The 23,832-nt window shown below is 33.2% G+C and overlaps 1 protein-coding gene across 2 annotated transcripts in view; it reads right to left on the bottom strand.

The window, feature by feature from the left end:
- The window catches only part of CSMD3 (CUB and Sushi multiple domains 3), a 1,273,428-nt gene that overhangs the window by 298,912 nt on the left and 950,684 nt on the right, over positions 1-23,832 (bottom strand). For both annotated transcript variants that reach the window (XM_046025880.1, XM_046025873.1), the window contains 3 exons: positions 20,542-20,733; positions 16,027-16,153; positions 13,588-13,790 (listed from right to left, as the gene is read on the bottom strand). In XM_046025880.1, coding sequence (XP_045881836.1) covers positions 13,588-13,790; positions 16,027-16,153; positions 20,542-20,733 — 522 coding nt within the window. The remainder of the gene's footprint in view (positions 1-13,587; positions 13,791-16,026; positions 16,154-20,541; positions 20,734-23,832) is intronic.

Below are 23,832 nucleotides of genomic sequence, written 5' to 3'. Positions count from 1 at the left end.
TTTAGTATTCACAAGGCCTTACATTCATTCCCGTCTTCCTGTTTCATTGCCTTATACTCTTGTATTGACTGAGAAATGGCACTATATTTTCCACTTCACTATCTATAAGGAAATCAAGTTGGGTAATGGGAATATTTAACCTGGAAGAAAATTCCATCCAGAGTCAAATCAATCAGAAAATATTTGAAATGCAGATGGTAACCTAGAGGTGGATTTCACCCTGGAGTATTTTGCCCTTGATTGAGCTCTTGTTTTATACAAGATCCATCAATTTTATAAAGAATGTTCAACATCATTACTAGGCCTATACTCTGCCAGCTACTCAGTAATGTGGCTATCTTTAGAATTTCATTATGTTTCTAAGGCTACACCTAATGATATGGCAAGTCAGGTTAAAGTAGATGGCAGCATGACAGAGACCTTCCCATCAACCCAGGAGGGAAACAAAGCTGTTAATGCATGGGATGCAAAAGGAACCTCAAAGCCAGTGTTGCAATATACTTCTAAGAATATAGAAATTTATTTAAAAACTGCATATTCAATTATTTCACCAGATTATTATCATGCACCCACAATGATCCAGGTATTATTCTTGATATTGGAGATATATTTTAATGAGACACCACCTCCCTGCCTTCGTTGTGGCTTATGCTTCAATCTGAGGACAGAAGTGGGAATAAATTTATTGATACAATTTTTGTGAAATCATAAGGCATGTTAGGTTGATGACCCAAAGTTACCTATACAGGAAACTGGTTTTATATCTACAAATTATAAAAGATTATATAAAAGTCTAATTTGAAATTGAATTCTAATATTATGGTATCACTAGAAAAAATAAGCAAAAAACATACAGAAGTGGTTTTACGTTATTTTTAACTGACAATATATAGTCTCAGTGCCCTTTGTTTTACATCATTAAACAATTTCCTATTCAACCAGATTCATTTAACATTTGTTAAGTACTAAGTACCAGGGGCCTTGTCAATTTCTAGGAATACAAATATTAATATGATCACATCTTTGCTCTTCAAAGGAATGTAATCTAAGAGAGACAGCAGATGTGTACATAGATTTAATATAATAAAATGGGTATTAATATCAGGTGACTTTTTATCATTCAAACTGGAAAGTTCTGGGAATGAAACATGAAGTTAAAAATAATCCATATAATTAAAAATATGTATTGACTGGCACCTGGGTGCCTCAGTCATTAAGTGTCTGCCTTCAGCTCATGTCCTCAGGTCATGATCCCAGGGTCCTGGGATTTAGCCCTGCATCAGGGTTCCTGCTCCGTGGGAAGCCTGCTTCTCCCTCTCCCACTCCCCCTGCTTCTGTTCCTGCTCTCACTATCTCTCTGTCAAATAAATAAATAAAATAAAATAAATATATATGTACTGACTAACAAAATTGGTATTATATTGATAAGCATTTCAAAATAGTTATCCATACAAAAACTATTTCTAAAGTAATTTCTAAAAAAAGTCATATATTTATGCACAAAGAAACATATTCTTTATATGAATTACCTAAACATTAAAACAATGTAATCAAAATAATCATTTGTGGCACATATGCACATTTTTCATTGGTTTCTTGCCCATTATGTAGTGCCTTTTACTTTTTTTCCTAAAGAATTAATATACTCTTATTTTTATTAGTATTGTTAAAGATACTTTTAATACATTTAAAATTATTGGCATGTTCAAATGATGTCTCTACAGGCCATACTATTTTTACTTGAGAACGTTTTCTCTTTATAGGTGCTGAGATATCTGGTAAGTTTAAGGCTAATTTTTAAAATGGAGGAAAGTCTCAATTTGTTTTGTTTTGTTTTGTTTTCGTACAGAAATGTGCTCATTTAAGCTCAAATATTTTTACAGATACTGAATTTTATCTCTTTTCAGATATCTTTCTTTGGCAAGGATTTTTACAATGTAAAATTTGTTAAACAAGTTTGTTTAAATTACGATTTTTTTTTTTTTATTAGGCTCCATACCCGGCATGGAGCCCAATGCAGGATTTGAACTAACAACCCTGAGATCAAGACCTAAGCTGAGATCAAGAATCAGCTTAGATTAGAGCCCTTAAATTATTAAATTATTAAATTTATTAAATTTATTTAATAATAATTATATTATATTATATTATATATAATAATATATTATATAATAATAATAATTAAATTTATTAAATTTATTTAATAAAAAAGCCCTTAAATTATTAAATTATTAAATTAAAAAAGCCCTTAGAGCCCTTAAATTATGGGTGCCCTTAAATTATGATTTTTAAAATATTCACTTATAAACTGTGTTATTGTTTTATCAATTTTATTCCATTCCAGCATAAAATATTAATGTAATACAATTAAATATAATTAGTTTCAAATTGCAAGTAAAATAGTTTGAGCTTCCACAGTTTTATAGAAATATTTAAATGTTTTCCTGATGCCTAAATTTATTATTGATAATTGCAATTCACCAAAAACTTCAAGGCTGAAGATCTTTTCCACTCTAATAACTGAATATTTTGACTAAAGATTTGCAACTGATTTAATGAAAACCACATTTAAAGTTTTCATTTTTGAAGAATTTCAACACCATAGCAGAGCATTTTGGTCAGTTTTGCAAAAGAGTGTTTTTGAAGATGCAAACTTTTCAAAGTCTGAATGACAATGAGCAGCCAAAAGAGAAAAAGGTACTGACATGCTCAAGTTTACTTATTCATTTTTTGAATCAGCATTCGTCTGCCACACACACACAAATGTAATTCAATTATTTCACTCTATATAAATATATCTTTAAATTTTAACATTTTTATTGTGATAAGTAACATTTCCTCAGCCACAGTTAAGAATTTTATGTACACCACAACCAATTGTAAGTATATTTCTGTTCCTTAATTTTATGAGAACTTTGTTTTTATCTGAGGCTATCATCAAAATTTGTATTTGTACTTTTATCACAAAACAAATAACTATATTTAATATTAAAATTTTAAAATATGAACTTAGTCTTAAAAATATTCAAAAGATAATTGTCGGCTTAAAGTTAAAAAAAAAAGTACTATGGTGTTAACATATATAGAAGTGAGAAATGAAAACAATAGCCCAAAGGACTAAAGGGGAAATGGAAATACACCATTGTGAGGTTTTTTGTTGTTGTTGTTGTTGTTGTTGTTGTTGTTGTTTTAAAGATTTTATTTATTTATTTGACAGAGAGAGATCACAAGTAGACAGGCAGGCAGAGAGAGAGAGAGGGAAGCAGGCTCGCTGCTGAGCAGAGAGCCCGATGCAGGACTCGATCCCAGGACCCTGAGATCATGACCCGAGCCGAAGGCAGCGGCTTAACACACCGAGCCACCCAGGCGCCCCTGTGAGGTTTTTATATGAGAAGTGGTGTAACAGAATTTGATGATAGGTTTTGCTAAGTTAAGAATGTATATTATAAATATTAGAGCAGGTACCAAAATTGTATAACTAATACATCAAGTAGGTAAAATTAAGAAGAAAAATGCCACCTAAAATTGCATCAAAAGAAAGAAATACCTCAGAATAAATTCAACCAAGGGGGCAAAAGACCTGTAGTTAAAAACTACAACACATTAAGGAAAGAGATTGAGAAAGACACAAATAAATGGAAAGATACTCCATGCTCATTGATTGGAAGAATTAATATTGTTGAAATGTTCATACTACCCAAAATAATCTACAAATTCAGTGCAATCTCTCTCAAAATTCTAATTCCACTTTTCATAGAAATAGAACAAATAATCCTAAAATTTCCAAGAACCACAAAAGGCCCTGGATAGAAAAGCAATATTGGTAAAGAAGAAAAAAGCTGGAGCCTCATGTTTCTGACTTCAAACTCTATCACAAAGTTTTCATAGTTAAAACAGTGTGTATTGTCATAAAAATGGAACACATAGATCAATGGAACAGAGAATTCAGAAATAAGCTCACACATATATGGTCAATTAGTTTACAACAAAGTAACCAAGAATATACCAGGGGGAAAGAACAGACTATTCAATAAATGGTGTTGGAAAAATTAGACAGCCAAAAGCAAGAGAATGAAGCTGTTTTCCATTATACACAAAAATTAACACAAAGTGGATTAAAGACTTGAATATAAGAGCTAAAGCCATAAAACTCCTAGAAGAAAACACAGGCGCTAAGCAACTTGAGAAAGATCTTGGTGATATTTTTAAAAATCTGACACCAAAAGCAAAAGAAACAAAAGCAAAAATAAGTTCTACTGTATCAAAATAAAGAGCTTCTGCATAGCAAAGTAAACCATCAACAAAATAAAAAGTCAACATCTAAATGGGAGAAAATATTTGCAAATAATATATCTGATGAAGGGCTAATATCCAAAATATATTAAGAACTCATATAACTCAGCAGAAAACAACAACAACTAGAGAACAAAAACAAACAAAAAACAATCTAATTAAAAACTGGGCAGAAGATCTGAACAGACATTTTTCCAAAGATGTACAGATGGCTAACATGTGCAGGAAAAGATGATCAACATCATTAATCATCAGAGAAATGCAAATTGTAATCACAATGAAATATTATTTAACATCTCTTAGGATGGGTATTATTATTTTTTTTTGTTGTTTGAAATTGGAGAATTTACTTTCACATACACAGAGATTAGAAAAATACATTCATTTTGTTTTAGAAAAATGCAGCCCAATGTAAGCTTATCATCAACTGGCCTGTTAGGAGTCACAGAATTTGCAGGAAACCAGGTGCCTGCCTCTGCCTCTCCAAATAGGCCTGCAGTCTGGCAGAGGTGCTCCTCAGGGAGCGGGGCAGTTAGTAACAGAAGCCATTCACATGTAAATATCCAGTGAACCAATGCCTGGGAAGAAGATCAAACTCTCTGGAACTGAAGCAAGAGTAGGGGTGGATGAGGACAAACTACTCTCTGGCTTTTCTCATTTTCTGCTAGTTAATTTCACTGTCAGGAGGCGACCTCTTTTCCCTAATCCTCTTTCAACTCACAGGGTTTGACCCCCATCCAGCTCAACCCTAATCCACCCCATCTCCCATCTCTTTACTGCTGGGGCACCAGCCCTGGTGGGATCTCTTTCTCCTGCTCCTGGGCCAGGATTCGCTTGAGTCAGTGCCTGTCTTCCATGAGAGGGCTTGGGAGGCCCAGTAGAGGTGAGTTCAGGCAGTGACTGTAATGGTTTGCTACAGAATTCTCGCTTGCTGTCCTAATCTCTTTACCTGGCAGGTCCTGGGACTGCCGCTTTCTTCCGGGGCTGAAGATTGCTGCGGGTGGCACCAGGGGCGGGAAGGTTATTATCAAAAAGACCAGAAACTATAAGTGGTCTCAAGGATGTAGTAAAAAGTTAATCTTTGTGCACTGTTGGTGGAAATGCAAATTTGTGTGGCCACTATGAAAAACGGTATGTTGATTCCTTAAAAAATTGAACATAGAATTCTTAAATGATCCAGCATTTCCACTTCTGGGTATTTGTCTGAAGAAAATGAGAACACTAACTAAAAAATACATATGTACCCCCATATTCATTGCAGCACTATTTACAGTAGCCAAGATATGGAAAAAACCCAAGTGTTCATTGTTAAATGAGTGGCTAAAGAAATTGGTGTGTGTGTATATATATATGATGGAATACTATTTAGCTATAAAAGCAAATGAAACTTTGCCATTTGGGACAACATGGATAGACACTGAGACCATTATAATATGTGAAATAAGTCAGAGAAAGACAGATAATATGATTTTTCTTATATGTATAAAATAAATTTTTTCCTTATATAACAAAAAATTAAACAGAAAACAAAACTTGTAGATGCAAAGAACCAATAGGTGGTTGGCAGAGACAGGGAATAGGGGAGGTGAAGAAATGGGTAAAAGTGTTAAAAAAGTTAAAAAAAAACTTTTTTTAAGTTAATAAAGGAGAAATATATGATCATGGCAAAAAGGAACAATGAACAGGTGGATCCAATAAAATCGATAGTAATATGGTAGACAAAGTCAACTATATGAAAAATCTGCATTAAATGTAAAGGGCATAATATTTAAAAGGTTATATATATGTATATATACATATATGTATATAAATAAAAGGGGAGATTTTTAGACTGTATAAAGAACTGAGACTCAATCATGTGCTATCTACTAAAAACCTACTTTAAATATACAGACACACCAAGTTAAAAGGATGCTAATTAGTACACCAATATTAGACTAATCATAAGATATTTAATATGAGACAAAGAAAGTTCAAGACATGGTAAGTTATCAATGAAAAAGAGACATCTTTTTTGGTAATAAAAAGTCAGCTCATTAAAAAGCACTTAAAGTATTATACAGATATCTTCATAATACACAAAGCAAAAATATGACAGGACAGAAAGAATAAGTAGACACATCCACAATTGCAACTGGACATCTCAACACTTCTCTTTCATAGTTGATAAAAAAAAAAAATGGACAGAAAACCAGTAATGATATAGAATTCTTCAAACACAACACTATCAACCAACTATACCTAATTGTTATTTACAGAACATGACATCCAATAATGACAAGTGCATATTCTTTTAAAACGCAGATAGTTCTTTAGAAAACCATATGCTGGACCATAATACAAGTCTAAGTAAATTTAAAATTATTAAAATTTTAAAATTTTAACTGAATTTATAATACTAGATTTTTTTCCTTGACACAATGAACTTTGAAAGACAACACTTTGATCTCATGAAGTGGATGTAAAAACTTTTACTGGAGTTAATACTTGAGGCAATTGATGTTACTGATTCTTGAAAGCAATGATGTGACTGATATAAAATTGAAGTTATTGAGCTAATTGCGAAGTTCTTCTTCAGTGGAAGCTGGCATATTACTTTTCATATGCACAAGGAAGAAAATTTAGAACACAAAGCAATGAAATTACTTTAGTAGAATTCTCATTTTCTCTAAATAAAACATCATGTTTTTTTTAGCAGATGTAGGTCTTCTGGCTTTCACATGTTCAATTGACACTGCTATGGTCCCCATAGATGTTAATACACATTATGTGCAAGTTGCATTTTCATGATCAATTTTATTTTTAATTGAGATGTTATTGGGCTTTTTGATGATTAATATATGGGCATTATGAAAACTGTGTATAGAATCCTTAATATATAAGTACTAAAAAGCTAAAAACTGTAGTTAATTTAAACAGCTATTCTAATGATTTACTGTCTGAAAATGTGTGGAGAATTTGTTCATAAAACAAGAATACCACACATCAGTATCTTGAAATAACACACACTTAGCTCTAAATTCCCAACATTTCATGTTTTACTATCATACACGTTACATTCTCAACCAAAATATCCCATCTGTCATATAAGGTTAATACATTAGTAGAAAAAAAAATTGGCCCATTACTACAAATGCTATTGTGGTGCCAGGGAGCACTCTCATTTAGGAAACAATTACACTAAAAAGAACATGGCTACAGAAGACAAGTATTTTAAAATAACCAAGACTTATTTAATACATCAGATACTTTAAAATGATGATGCTGGAGTTAATACATTATCATGACTTCAAATGACCATTTAATTATATTTTATATTTTAGAATATAGAATTTTCCCTCCACCGCCTATATAATGCTAACATGATACATGAAGTAATAAAGTCTCAAGTAATTCTATATTATACTATGTTTTGGTTGCACAGAAAAATAATCAATCATCATATGATTTCTTTTGTAAAACATTTTTACCACTTATCTAAAGATGTTTTATTGAAATGGGATTATGTGTGACTCTCTGCTTCTTTTAAAAATGTGTTTCTTGATGTACTAAAATACTTTGACTTATAAGTACTAATAAAAATATTCTAGATTCTTTCGTGCTATCTTTTGGGAGCCCAGTTTTTAACTTTCTCAAAGATAAGTTTGCCTTATATCTTGGTGGATCTCTGCTTAGGCTCTTCTTGACAGCATCCTTTGGTTCACTGACCTGCTTTTTGGATGGTGAAATCAGCATCTTAAGAAGTGAATATTTAGTACATACATTTTCATTAAACATATACTTTTTAAAATCTCACTGCTGCCATCAATGTGCACTACAATACAATTTTAAAAATTATGTCTGTGATAAAATAAATAGTTGTGAATCGACCCCACAAAGTAAATAACAAAAACACTCATAGTTAGAACATGCAGACTATAGGCTTCAGCTTTCCAGCACATCTCCTGAGCCTCTGCTTCTGTGCCTACTTCAAGAACACATTTTTCCTGCTAATCCTGCCAATTCGTGTCCTGACATCTTTATGTACCTTTCAAACCACAGCAAGACTATGCCATAACTTGCTGTTATACAAAATAGCTTGCAGGGCAACAGCATCAAATGCTTCTCCCACTACCTTTCAAGATCTGAACAAGTTAGATGTTCATATCTGAGAATATTTTATTTATATACAAGTGCCCTGTAAACTCTCCATGAAAGGGAAGGATGAATTACCTGGTATTTGTAAAAGATTAGAAAGTGAAATGGATTATCAGTATTTGTTTTTTCAAATTTAATCACATATTGTAATTACTAAGCCCTGTAAACATATCTCACACATAGATAGATGAGATCAAATATAAGACAGAGGTCCAACAAATATATGTTGCGAATTTTAGCAGAATACTACTCTATTGCTGTAGAACACTGGCCTATCTTGGCCAAAATAATGATACTTTACTAAAAAAAAAAACCAAAAAAACCAAAAAAAACAAATAGAAAATACAGATCCGAGTGCCAAACCATCAGGATGCTAGGACAACATGCATAAACTAGGATTTTCCTGGGCAAACTGGACCATATGGCAAATCTAATACAATTTGCACATAGTACCAGAGCAGTACAGATGTGGAAGTGAAAAATTCTGCCTAAGAGTTCATTGGTACCAGAAGTATCATTTGTTGTGGACCTTGAAAACTGCCTAAGAATTGACAGATTTTGAATGTGGACCTATGTGTTTCAGGAATATGGAAGAGAAGCAGAAATGTGAAAGGACTTTGCCCTTTCAGAGCAGTGTAGTTAGAGGACTGGATGTGTATAATAAGTAGTGAAGGACGAGGCTGGCAGGTAGTTCGGGTGCAAATTGTGGAGGCTTTCAATGTAATTCCAAAGTTTTGAACTTACGACTGTGGGCTCGTTAAAAAAAAATTAAAATGGAAAGGTGATGTCTGATTTGTATTTTAGAAACGTCAGGTGGGAATGTGGAGAAAAGTCTGGCTGGAGGGATAATGAAGTGAGTGGCTAGTTGACTGTCACAGCGATGTAGGCCGTGATAATGAGGATAGGAACAAAGGCAGGGGCACCATGTCGTCTTCTGAGGCCAGGAGACGTCAAGCTCTCCTGGCTAAGGGATCCATTTCCTTGAGAATTTTCAACAGCATAAGCTATGGGCCTTCGTATTCTCCATTACCCAGTGGGGGTAGATTCTTAACAGAGAGGTCAGAGAGTGAAGAGCATAGAAAAAGCTCTGTCAAAATCAACTATTCTGTGGGCAAATGACAGCATGATACCCCAAAGATGTCCTCCCTGTGGAACTAAAGTGGGACAAGAGAGGCAGATTATACATTTAAGCAGGGGATATAGAGGCTGACTGCTGAGAACCGAGGACAGCACACAGGACAGCATGAGGTGGCCGTGTCAGACTTAAGTAGCTCTGATTAAGCAAAAATGCCTTGCAGACTGTCACACCAAGAGGCAACGACATACTTTACAAAGAATGAGCGGATCATGAAATGGAAGGCATGTGGCTGCTGATAGTGGCTTAATGATGATTATGAAGTTGCTATGTGACCTACATTTCAGTTCAATTCACTTGCACCAAGTTCAGTGAAATACATTTCGTTGTTTGCATTTTGTTGCTGAAGGCTCTTCTCCTCGTGTTGCCTGACTTGTTCCTCTTTCTAAAATTCATTATTTGACAATCACTAAACAACAGCTATTTGCTCAGAAGAGGATTGGGCATTGAGGAGGTGGGGGGAAAGGGGACAGAATACAATACAAGTCTGATTTAATTAAAATGATACATCCTGATTTGGCTATGACTGTCCTGGCTTATGCTTGTTGTCCTGCTTAATTTCAAACAGTGTCTTCTTCTACTCTCAACAATTCTCTTAGACTTGGAAAATAAATTATAGGATTGTCCTAAATAGAAAATGTGTTCTTTATGGACATTAGGGAGACAAAGGTACTCACAGTACATTTGGGGAGCAAAGATCACATAATTAAAACATCTTCAGAACAATGAATTATTAACTATTCTCCTCTTTGGAAAAAAAATTACGGCTAGTGCTTGGGGCATGGGCTGAAATATCTTCTAGAAAGTGAGGTCAGAAAATGTTTTGTAAAGAGAAGTCTTGGTGTCAAGTCTGGAAAAATGAGCAAGACTTAAGCAAAAGGAGGAGAGAAATGGTTAAGGTGAAAAACGTTTACACAGAAAGCAGCACAGAGTGTGTGTGTGAGTGAGTGTATGAGTATGTATGTGCACTTATGAAACTAAAAAGATTTGCCTGAGTGAAAGGGAAAATGCAATTGAGAAATAATTAGAGATAAATATGTTTACTAACTGGTCCCTTAATAGACTTGCCTATGGTAAATGAACAAATGAATGAATGGGTGACATGATTCAAATTTACGTAGGGAAGCAGATGTTAGGTAAGCCACTGAAGTGACAAACTCTGCCCTTTAAGCCAAATTTCACCTACAGTAGTGCTTTATTGCCCTGTAGTCTGTTAACGTTTTCTTTAAGATTGTTTACTTTGAAATTTAGATAACTTTACATAAAACTCCTGATTTTCAGTTTCGTTTTAAAAGTAGCCTGTCTTGGGATGCCTGGGTGGCTCAGTGGGTCAAGTGGCCCGACTTCTGATTTCAGCTCTGGTCAAGATCTCAGGGTTCTGAGATTGAGGGGAGGTTGGTTAGGGATTCTCTCTCCTGTTCCCCTCCCCCCATCCCTCTCAAATCAATCAATCCATCTTTAAAAAAAAATAAAAATAAATGAAAGTAGCCCTTCCACCTATAGGGCAACATGATTATAGACAGAGGGGACAGTGATCCCTTCTAAATGGCCTTGCGTGCACTCCAGCTTTCTTCCATGCTTCACCACGGCTTCGCTTGTGTAAGCTGTGGTACTTGGGAGCATAATCAGAAACACAAGCTGATTAAATTGTAGAACTTCATTGTAACTAATAATTTATAATTAAAAGCTTTCTATTTCCTCTAGCATATTAATACACGTATCTAAATAATAACAAAAGCATAATTACAGCAATAACTACCAAGCATTTACTAGGCACCTGTCACAGCGAAAAGCTCCCTTCAGCCACATGTGGATTTGAACCACAGCTCCAGGCATCTGTTAGTACTATGACCTTAAACAAATAAACACATTTTCTGAATCCCTCTGTATTTATGTGGAAAATGGGGATGACCCAACATAAATCATATGGCTTTGTGAGGATTAAATGAGATTATGTATATAAAGTACATGACATGTTTTCTGGCACACCAAGAAAGATCTCATTCATGAAAAGAATATTTTTGAATTTGAGATCTGGACACTTGGAAAGCCACGTCAAAATGAGTAACAGAAGATATCCAAATAAGTGACTAATTTTCATTGACAGATCCTTGCTTGTTAAAATATAATATATTCACCTTCAAAGTAATTTTACTTCGATGGGTAGGTTTTTAGTTTCAGATCATGAGTACAAATGTCTATGCATCTTAAAAGAATATTATAAAGACAGATTTATTAAGGTTCTGGTATGCTACATATTGTTTCCTTAAATGCCCTATAAATACAATAGATATAAAATGCATTACTAATTTAACTGACAAATCTGAATTAAAAATTCCTGGAAACATATATAAAATAGCTGGTATCTATTAAGCAGATGAACTTGGCATTCACAAACACTAGCCTTAAGCAATTTTTCACATGAGTATAGTCAGACTATAAATCACAATAACCATTTAAGTATAAAATATTATATATTACTCATTTAAGGTAAAGGAAAGGGGAACTGTTAGTTGCCAAACAATAATTAGAAAGAACTGAAATTAAACAGCAGTCAATCTCTGACAAATTGTTCCTATCTTCATAAAAAGAAAAATAAGCAGTAAAAAATAGAAGAATAAATATGAAGATTATTTAACTGGTGTTTAAGAATTAGAAGCCATTTATGTTCATCAATTACAAGGTAATTTCATTTTTCATTCTTTTTTCTTTTTCTCAAAAGATAAAGTATAAATTTACAGACACTGGCTCTTCTGCATTGATTTACACCTCTCTCACACTGGCTTGGTTTACACAATAAAAAACAGTTCACTTATGTTAGTCAATTACTGCAAACAACTCTGTTCCATGAACCAAAAGTCAGCTGAGTTGTTTAACAGTTGTTTAAGTGAAACAGTTCTTGACCTAAAAGCAATATATTTTGTGGACAGTCATTTCAAAAGTTCTTTATTTTTCTTTTTTACTTTTTTCAGAGGATTCCCATTTTATATTTGCTCATATAGTAATAATACTTCACTGAACACCAACTATACACTTAATATCAAATATTGTACACACATGATCATGTTAATTTTAATAATGTATTTGTGAGATAAGCATTATTATACCTATGTGAATTAGAAAACTCAGCCTCAGAATGTGAGATCAGGTACCCAAATTCATTAGTTAGTAAGGAACCAGGACTTGAATTCAGGCACATTTCAGGAATACTGGTTTGCATGTTTTCCATTAAATGATCTTAGAAATTTGCATAGGTTTCTGTTAATGGGGTCTTTAAAGACCATAAAATTAGAAAATCCTTTAGATAATTTTCTCAAAAAGGCAATGTATGTTGGCAATAAAAGCAAAACTATAACAATGAAAATTTTAAAGTTTTTATTCATTTCTCCAGCCACTAAGCAAAAATCCCTTTTGTAGAACAACATATATTTAGCCACTTAGCAGTGCCATAGAAAGAAAAAGAGAAGGAAAAAAAAAAACAAACATGCCATGAACACTGGTAATTACTTACAGTGAATGACATTTTATTGTTATAGGAAGTGTTTAATTTAAAAGTAGATCTAAAATATTTTGTCAAGGATATCTGGGAATATATAATTAAGATCTTTAAAAGAAGAAAAACAAAATTAGTAAAATATATGGTTGCTTTTTTTAATGGCAAGTATTAATTTCTTCCTATCTACAAAAACTTCACATTTTGAAATATATAGTTTTATTGTAAATTGAGATTACAAACCTTTATAAGGTAATTATTTCATTTGCTGAATTATTTTAACACCACCTATACTTTAAAAAAATGGCTTGACAAATAGAGAGAAGGTCTCAATGATTGATTAATTCCAAGTTAATTATATTGCTTTTTTCTAAGTATATTTTACCTTACCTGAAGATGAGTACGAAGACTAGAAATAAGAATACTTAAGATCATTAAAGTTTTAAAATTAAAGTTTTGGGCAGTAAAGTTAAAGTACTATTTCAATAGCATTCTTATTTTTCATTTAAGAAATAAAATAATAACTCACTTGAAAACTGAATTGCAAATCCAGATTTGCTGATATAAAAATCTGTGTCAAACTGGATGGTTACTATGTTGAGCGTGCTATGGATTCCTTCAGGAATAAGAGATCCACTGATTTCCTTTAGGAGCATCTCATTTTCTGGTGGACCATCCCAAACTCGGAGTATATCATGTGATGCTTCCGTATCAAAAGCAAGAAACTGTAGGCTGTGGGAGAACCACATAATCTCTGTTTGATTATTTTAAACATGGATTCAGTTTTAAATAAAGAACATAACAAATATGTATCTTTGATTTTATTAGATAATTTTTTTCATTCTACCAGATTAAAAATGAATTATATAAACAGAATATATAACCTTAAATACACATTTTTTGAACAGTATAATTTCCTAGAATAGGATTAAAAGTACTATTATGTCACCTTTGCAAATTACAGAAACTTTAAGCATTCTTTTCTGTGTTCCTGAGTTTTAACTATAACTATAGTAGGTGATACTTACAGATTATGGAGTACATTTCAGGCACTGACTGAGGTTCTACTACATGCTAGGCACTGTGCAAAATGAATTACATATATTTTCTCTGTTTGTTATAGTGACCCAATGAAGATGGAAGGTGTTTTATTTTAGTTCTATAAATGTGGCAAACGGAGTCGAGACACATTAAATAAAACTGCCTATAGGGTGGCAAAGTCATGAACTGACTCCATAGTATCTATTTTTACCAATGTTTCAAGTTTGTTTTATCAGAATTAAAATGAAGTTTATTCCAGGAAAGCAAGAAATAGTTCATATTAAAAAATCAATCAGTACATTTCATCACAATGATAGGCATAAGGAAAAAAAGTACATGAACATCTCAAGATCTATAGACAAAGCATTTTTTAAAACTTCAACATTACAATCACACCCAGTAATCTAAAAGTAAAAGGGAATTTCCTTAATGTGAGATGAAAATCAATGTCTACCCAACCCTACCCAGCCAAATGCACAAACAAAAACCAAAAAACTATTTCATGTTAAGTCTGCTTTATATCTAATCTACACAAAATTAGTGTCTGATATTTTTTGTGACCAGTGCCAAAAATTAGAAATCCAATTATAAAAACACGCTCAATTCTCTTTCTACATATATCACGTTCATGTTTGATATGTGAATAGTCATAGCTTTAAATTTGTGTTGTAATTTAATATCAAATATTGTTCCTTAAGTTAAAAAAATTCCAGTATCCTGTTAAATTTAGTATTTTCAAGTTTACTAATTCTAATATTTAAATAAAACAATGTATGATCTACACTAAAGAAACACAGGCTGAGAATTGGTCTTATGTAGTCTATTTTAATGTCTGCAAATTCCCTTGCAAAAGTAATCCACCAGTTGACATTGAACAATTCATGGAGTGTGCCTTTCAGCATGTTATATGAAGGATAATACTTGTTTTCTATTACTACCTTCACCACCCAGAAGCCTGTCTGAAATTTCATTTCTATAAAACAACAATTCTTAAATTTATTTATTTATTTATAAAGATTTTATTTATTTATTTGACAGAGATCACAAGTAGGCAGAGAGGCAGGCAGAGAGAAAGGTGGGGAAGCAGGCTCCCCGCTGAGCAGAAAGCCTGATGCGGGGCTCGATCCCGGGACCCTGAGATCATGACTTGAGGCAAGGCAGAGGTGTAACCCACTGAGCCACCAAGGCACCCCCACGATTCTTAAATTTAAAGTCATTGTTTTGAGAGTGCCAACACACTAACTAGCTCAGATTTATTTGAGTGGGGGATTTATTCGTTCATTTATTAATTCATTCCCAGTCATAGCCATAATAGTTAAATTAGGATTTAAAAAACATGGTAGCCTTGGAAACCTGAAGGCTGTTGTTTTAGGAGGTGATGGTTCTCCCCTCGTCTAAGGGTTGATAATGTGAAGAATTGTGGCCACCTAATTAAGTGCAAAAGGAAATGGAAATCAAACAAGGCTAAAGAGGTAGAGAGCTGATGCTCAAGAGATATGCCTAAAGCCAGCGAAGATGGAATATTACTGAGTTCCCTTTTATGTTCATTTCTTCCAAATGTTCATGAGGCTGAACTTGTAACAGTAACCTGCACAACTTTATATCCTTATCAAAATGGTGGACTTAGCATCTTGAATCATCAAGAATTGAAAGATTAAAGTCTCAAAGAAGCATAAAAATATTCTTAATCTCTGTGGTCTATTATAACTATGAAAATCTTCCCTCTAGGGATTATATGAGCTACCACTGTGACCCATAAATCAATAAATCATGCTTCTGAATATTTTTCATACTTTAAACAGATGAAAACCACACTTCTTTCCCAAGGCTAAAAATATTGAAAAACCTTAATGCTTGATATTGTATATTAAGGCTGATCACAATTTTCAGATTCCCCAGTAATTTTGAGAAAATGAAATCCATTTACCTGACAATGTTTCCTGGATCTACCTCAATCATCCACATGCAACGCAGATTATTGTCATATGGAAAGGGATAGCCTGGAGATAAGATTCTTCCTGATGATTCTCCTTTAAAACGACCTCCACATTCAGCTATAAGAAAATAATAATAAATTAAGTCATAATTTAATGCCAATCTTTGCAAAACCAATCGATGAATTTATCAAAAATATATATTTTTCACCTTAAGGAAAATAAGAATTGATCATCCCTCACCTTGATACAAAATATCTGTATATACTTTTTAAGATTAATGTATTGGTTGAAGCAAAAATATACAATAAAACAATAAAGTCTCAAGTTAGATCACATAAAAGATAGTAAAATTAACCTAATTAGAGAATTTAAAGAAAGGATACACTCAAGAACTCTGATTTTAGTATTCAAAGATTTTAAGATGTGTTGTTAAATAATGATAACTTAAAAAGGGAAAACAGATGGCAAGTTGCTCACTGCGCCTTGATTGCGGTCTGAATAATTCATCATCTTGCTCCCCCACCTCTGAGAAAAACTAATCTTTACTGCAGTCCCTCAGGCCTTCTAAATTTCATTGTCCTTTTATTCCCCTTTAAATCACTCTAAACTCTTTCCCTTTTAACCTCCCAAAAGTCAAAGTGGCATTTTTATTAGATTTCTCACTTCAGTAAAATCTAGTTTAGTTTTGATTTAATGGGTCCCTAAATTTTATAAAACTCATCAAATTAAAAATGTTAAGTATTGTCATACAATATAATTTTTAAAAATCTCTTGGAAGATTTCCTTTCCATCTTGATGCTATTTAATACAGTGAGATGTCTGTAGAGGTTTTACTTCAATATACAGATAATCCAGAAGGAGCTGTCTGTATTGGAGATGAGAGAAGCCGAGTGTTGCAGTTAGTATATTGTGCTACATCTCTAACCCTTGAAACAAGCATAGCACTGTAACACAAAACACATTTGAAAATTATCCAGATTATTGGATAAACAAACAAACCCTCACAACAAAAACATTTTACTTTGTGCTTAAATATTTGAAGGTACTTCCGTATTTGTTTTTCTTGTTCTCTGCACTGTTTCTATCTTACCCACATTCAATGGCTGAATTAAGTTTCTTGGGTTTACTTCGTTTTGTTTTTATGATTGGAGCAAAGATAGTCAATGACAAACTTTAAGCATTTGGAAGAGACCTAATAACTGAATGCAATGGTTCAAATGTATCGGCTCTATTCATATAGGTAAATTTATTTCAAAGATTTGTACATATTATATTTCACATTAGTTTTATGTGTCCACTTGGCTACGCTGTAGTATCCAGTTATTTTATCAAACACTAATGTAGGTATTGATGTGAAAGTATTTCATAGATGAGGTTAACATCTATGATCAGTTGAGTTTAACAAGTTATCTTTTGATAATGTAAGCAGCCCTCATCTAGTCATTTGGAAGGCTGTAAGAACAAAAACTGAGTTTCTCAAGACAAAAGGAAATTCTTCAAAACTGCAGCATTGAAGTCTGCTGGACTTCCAGCCTTTTGACTTTCCCTGTGGATTTTGAACTTGGCAGCTCCCACAACTACATGAGTCAATTCCTTAAATAAATCTCTTGATAGATGATAGATAGATTTAGATATTCTACTGATTCTATTTCACTGGAGAATGCTGACTGATATACACACTTATAGAGGAGAAGCAACTTTATTTTGTACTGCAACATTAACTTAATTTACAATAACAAGTTTGTTGTTTTTAACATAAATAAGAAGATACCAGTATTTAAGATGTTACCATCACTTACTTAGATTTTTCTCATTTTTAACAAAAATGTTGTAGATAACTTTGCACTATGTAACTATTTTAATTCATTTTATGTCATTTCTTTATAGTTTATCACTATTATGGCATACATATACTATGAGAACAGATTTGATATTCATTCATACAGACTAACTTTTAATCAATTAAAGATCACACTGAAGTTATGTGTACTGTGTTATATCTTGAATTTAAACATAGTTCTTTTTTATCCATATTTCTTTTCTACAAATTTTACCTGGTGTTTTGACTTCAAATGAGCCAGTGAGATATGCCATTACACTAGAGTTCATATTCTAACAGAAGTTTTATATTTAAAATGAAATAGTATTTAAAGAAGGTATGTAGGTTAAATCGTTCTGGCTACAATGTTTCAAAAAATATTTGTTTGATCCATGTATAAGCTTCAGAAACACAATTACCTAGAAATGATCCATATCACAGAGAAAAAGTTTCTTTTGTGAGACAGGCAAATATATAGGCATAATAGATATTTAAGGTTAGTGAGCACAGAAAATTATGCTCTTAGGCCAGGTGGTAAAGCTATTAATTGTTGCCAGTAGAGAACAGCATCTAAAATAGAATTTCATCTTCTGTCATCATGGAAATCATCAGCATGACACACCATGCATCCAACTGTTTTCAGTTGTTACTCCTGATAATCCATCATTTAAAAAAAGAAAAAAAAATAGTTTACCCTTCTCATGAAATCTTGAGCAGTTATCAAGTCAGTAAGTTTTTTAAAGGTTTTGTGTGTGTTTTTTTTAAGGTATATTTATTTATTTTATTGCTGGATGAGAGCAGAAGGAGAGGGAGAGAGTAACTCTAAGCAGAATCCATGCTGAGCGTGAAGCCCGAGGTAGGGCTAGATCTCAAGACCCTAAGAGCACAACCTGAGCCAAAACCAAGAGTAGGATACCTAACCAACTATGTCATACAGGCAACCCCTCTGACTTGGGGGATTTGTAAATATAAAGTGCATTGATTTGTTATGAACAGAATTAAAATCTTCTGATCAAACCAAATAACATTTTGTTTACACAAAATATTACCAAATATCATTTTGTTTACACAAAATATTTTTAAAAAGAATGTCTTTAGATTGGTTCAACATATATAGAAAATACATGTGTTTTAATGTATTTGGTTTGTGATCTTAATATTAAGGACAGCATGGAAAATCAGTATTTATTATTTATAGTATTGTGCAACTGTAATCCTTACTAGTTTTCTGAATATATTACATAGTCACATCAAAGAATACAATCTCAGAGAAAATTAATCAGTGCTTTATTTTTCTCATAACTAATGCCAGTGGGCTAGCTGTTGGTCATATTCCAGAATCCCAAGCTTTGTTAATTTATGTTGGTTATTATTATAGATATTACCCTCATAATCTATCCAAAAATCCTATGCCATCTGAAAAGAAAGACCTATGATTACATTTTGGTTAGATAAAAACATGTTTGCTTCCTATGTAAATCAGTGTTTCAAGAAACCAACAAAGGCCTTGTGACATCAAACACATCATGTAATTAGATGCAAGGCCTTTAATGACTGGAATTTCACTTTTTTCTACTTGCATTCTAGTAGGTTTTATGGAGATTCCTATGTCAATCTTATCAACTAACAAAGAAATTTTGAAGGTTTAAGTTTCCAAACTCATCAATTTATATACCTTAAATATGTGCAGTATTTAGATATTAGTTATACCTTAACAAAATGGTTACCTTTTTTTCTTTAAGTGTTGATCAATTTTATTTATATGGGCCTGATGCAGAATGCGTTTTTGCCTCCACAAATATCATCAAGAAACAAAGATGGCTAACAAGTAGCTACATGTTTGTTCCCTATTAAGGAGTCAATGTTTTGTTAAAATGTTTCCTTTTGCTGGTTTCTTATTCAAGCCAGACACCTATTTATCTTTGGAGCAGGATGAAAACCAAATTCAAAAACAAACAAACAAAACAAAACAAAACAAAAAACAAAAAAACGACAAAACAACAACAACAAAAAACCCCACCCAAAACTGGCGTCTTTATCAACACTTTTCTATACACCCTCTTACCCACACACAACCAGTCATTCATTTATTGATCTATAATTTGGTAATACTCCAGCTGTGCAATGAGATCATGATCCATTCTCTAGCTTCATAGAGGCAATATATCTAATGTCACTTGCTTCTTCTTTTGAAATTGGTTAATTATGTTATGCTACATACACCTCAGAAAACCTTATGTACTGTCTTAGATTTTTGAAAAAGTATATATAAAAAGAAAGCTTTTGAAGTTATTGAGAATAGTTCATTGTTTTTTAATCTATCTTGATACCAGGACAGGCAATAAGTTTATTAAAACAAATCCAACCAGTGTTATTCAGTAAATGTATACAATAAGAGTCTTAAATGTACTTGCAGTGAGTTAAATTTTATATCAAGATAGAAGAATTGGAATGACTCCATACACTTCATCCATGTTCTACAAAAAATGTACTTATCAATGAACTTATGAAAAAGACCCTTTCACATTCCATTAATTTCCTCTGACAAATTTGAGCTAGGAGTTTGTTAACTTCATGATTTTAGGTATAAGTTGTGGGTGGACAGATGAGATCCTTTGAAAAGGTACAGCATATTTGGACAACACTTCTACAGAAATAATTATGAAGATATAAAAGAGGATCCTACCAATACAGGAAGGCAGAGGATAGTCCCATGCCCTTCTTTCCCCTGTCATGCACTTGAGAAGGCTACTGCCATGGAGAGTGTAGCCTGGATTGCATCCATAAATAATAGTGCTACCAGCAAAGTGACCTTGGTCACTGATCTTGTATCCAAATTGTGGAATGCCAGGATCCTCACAATGTGAAAGTTCAAAACCTGTGATAAGAATACAAAATTATTAAAGGCAACATTTAACAGGGTGATTTAAAATTGTACAAACAGTCTTCTTCTGTTGTTTTTAATATAATTATATACTTTTCCCTAATTGTATTACTCTTATAATATTTAATTCTGATAGTATTGGACAGCCATAAAAAGTTTTTTCTTAAAAAATTAGAATTCGTGGGGCACCTGGGTGGCTCAGTGGGTTAAAGCCTCTGCCTTCGGCTCAGGTCATGATCTCAGAGTCCTGGTATTGAGCCCCGCATCGGGCTCTCTGCTCAGCAGGGAGCCTGCTTCCCTCTCTCTCTCTGCCTGCCTCTCTGCCTACTTGTGATCTCTGTCTGTCAAATAAATAAATAAAATCTTTAAAAAAAATTAGAATTTGCTGTAATTTTATAGATTGATTGATTGATTGTAATTTTAAATTTTGCACCCATGTCTAGATAACTGTACCATGGCTTGTTATAGCACTAAGTTTCTGGATTACCTCAAGTGAATTATGGCTCATAATTAATCCTGACCAATATATTATAATAACTGGAGGCATAGGGGTCTAACCTGCCTACTAGAGGTAGGTATTTACATTTCAAAGGTTAAAATGAGAACTTAGGATCCTTTCCATCCCATCTCCAAGCTTCAAGGGTCTTTCTCTCTCCTTTTAGGAGAGGAGAGGAAGTTGACTTCCTTAAGCTAAGCAAGTCCATTTTTCATCATCCCTCGTCCCTGGGAACTTGTAGATTTTCCCATTTGATTTCCATCATGTTATTACAGGGGTAAGGACTGGGTCAAAAGAGTGGGGGACAGCCTGCTATTATTATTACATTATTTAAATTATAACTGTTACTGTCTCTAGACCCAGAAGGCACTGTGTGCATATGCAGAATAAAGTCAATAAGAACAAATAAAACTTAACAGTAATGGCACAATTCACTAATAAGAATCTGAAAGAACTAGAAAAGGATACTTCATGATTTAAACCAAGCATGATAGTAGTAATCAAAATCTAGACTCCTTAGCTATGGCATTCTCATCTTTTTTTTTTTTAAGATTTTATTTATTTATTTAAGAGAGAGCGAGAGAGAATGCATAGGAAGGAGAGGAGGATCAGAAGGAGAGAGAGAAGCAGACTCCCTGCTGAGCAGAGAGCCACTTGGGGATGGATCCCAGGACCCTGGGATCACTATCTGAACTGAAGGCAGACACTTAAGCCACTGAACCACCCAGGTACCCCCGAAGTTCTTGTCTTTAGTGTCTTACAAAGTGTATAAATGTAAGATAAATAATAGAATGAATATGCCAAAGATAATTAGGTGCAATTTACACCAGTTATAGCTTCTGAGACTTGAGAGCTATAAAGAATATTCAAGAGAGCTTCATGAGTTTGCAAAATTTGTGATTTCAAAACAAATGATGTTGTAGAAAAAGAAAGTTTTATGTGTGCAAACCATATCATAAATAAAAAGATTTGCTTCTCTTTTATAGGCACAGATCTGTGACCAAATTAATCTAGATTTGAACTAGAAAACAAAAAAGCATGTATTAGTTCACATGTTAAATCATGAATTTGCCTCATTGACTTCCTAGAATGTCAAAACAGATACTAAATCACTAAAACTTGCACATCTCAAAGCACTGAATATATATGATAATTTCAGTATATTGAGGGACACATCACCTCTCAGAGAACATAAGCTTTTCTCTGGGGTCTTAGCCATTTTGTTCTCCTGAAAACTTACAGAATTACTTAGCACATTTTCATTACTTTTACAAACATTTGCTTCTTTTCTTCGTTTTTCCATAGAGTGAAATTATTTCATTTCCCCCTTCTTTTCCACAATGCCTTCCCAGCACAAATCTTGGCACATAGAGGATGTTTAATATTTTTTTGTGAATAAATGGGATTTTTAGAGGCAATTATCTTGAGGAGACAACTGGAAAAGAAAACTAAAATAATGCTGATGAGAAACTGAAGTTTATGAAACAATTTTTAAAAATCTCCAGGAATTTTCTGTACGGATCAATTTTTGACAGTTCCATTTGAGTGAAAATATGTTAAAATAAAGCAAATGGGGACGCCTGGGTGGCTCAGTGGGTTAAGCCTCTGCCTTTGGCTCAGGTCATGATCCAGGGTCCCGGGATTGAGCCCCGCATTGGGCTCTCTGCTCAGAAGGGAGCCTGCTTCCCCTTCCCTTCTGCTTGCCTCTCTGCCTACTTGTGATCTCTGTCTGTCAAATAAATAAATAAAATCTTTTTTTTAAAAAAAGAAGCAAATGTAAACAGTTTCAGAAACAGAGCCAAACAAGAATTTAGAAGTCGTAACTCAAATTGTTACACATATGAGATATAAAGGATCCATGGTCAAGCAAGTCAGTCTTTCAAACACAGAAGCAGAAATGGCAGAAGTAGTAACTATAAGTTTTGAGGACACATTATTTTACATGGATCTGCATACTTAATACCACATTTAAAGTGTCCTTGCTCAAAAATTACAAGTTTGCATGCCTTCTACCAGACATAACATTTCGTTTATCATTCGAAATGCACCCACTTCTCAGTTTTACCATATATCATTTATCAAAATAAAAATGGAAATCAAGCTCCCTTTTCAAGGTTTATTACCAAATTCATCCTTCCTTAATTTGAATGTTCTGTAAATGTGGTTGGTAATTGCCGGTGATGAGGTAAAATGGAGATATTCTTTGTAAATTAAGATAATTTATAATACTTTGCATTGTAGATGAAAATGCACTAGGACAATAGTATATAAGCTACAAAGCACAACATAATTTAGTCCAATTTGGTAGAATTATTGTTGCTTATTCATAAATATTCAGATCTGTCTTATCTTTATGGAAACATTCAGCTGCCAGTCATTTCACTGAAAAGCTCAAATACTTGAAACTGACAATTAAATAAAAATGTGTATGAAAAATCCTATATACTATAAATATTCACCATTCCTCATGAAATTTGATACTCTGGTGAAATGAAAATTTGTAGAGCACAAAATGAACCGAAAATCCCCATTACCTAAATCCTTTTGACTTAATGAATGACTTTCACACTGAGATTTAATTCCTTTCCTGCCACCAT

This window comes from Meles meles, chromosome 1 (assembly GCF_922984935.1).
Source record: "Meles meles chromosome 1, mMelMel3.1 paternal haplotype, whole genome shotgun sequence".
Taxonomy (NCBI): Eukaryota; Metazoa; Chordata; class Mammalia; order Carnivora; family Mustelidae; genus Meles; species Meles meles.
The sequence above is the reverse complement of the archived record's forward strand: the minus strand, read 5'-3'. Positions and strand labels throughout refer to the sequence as shown.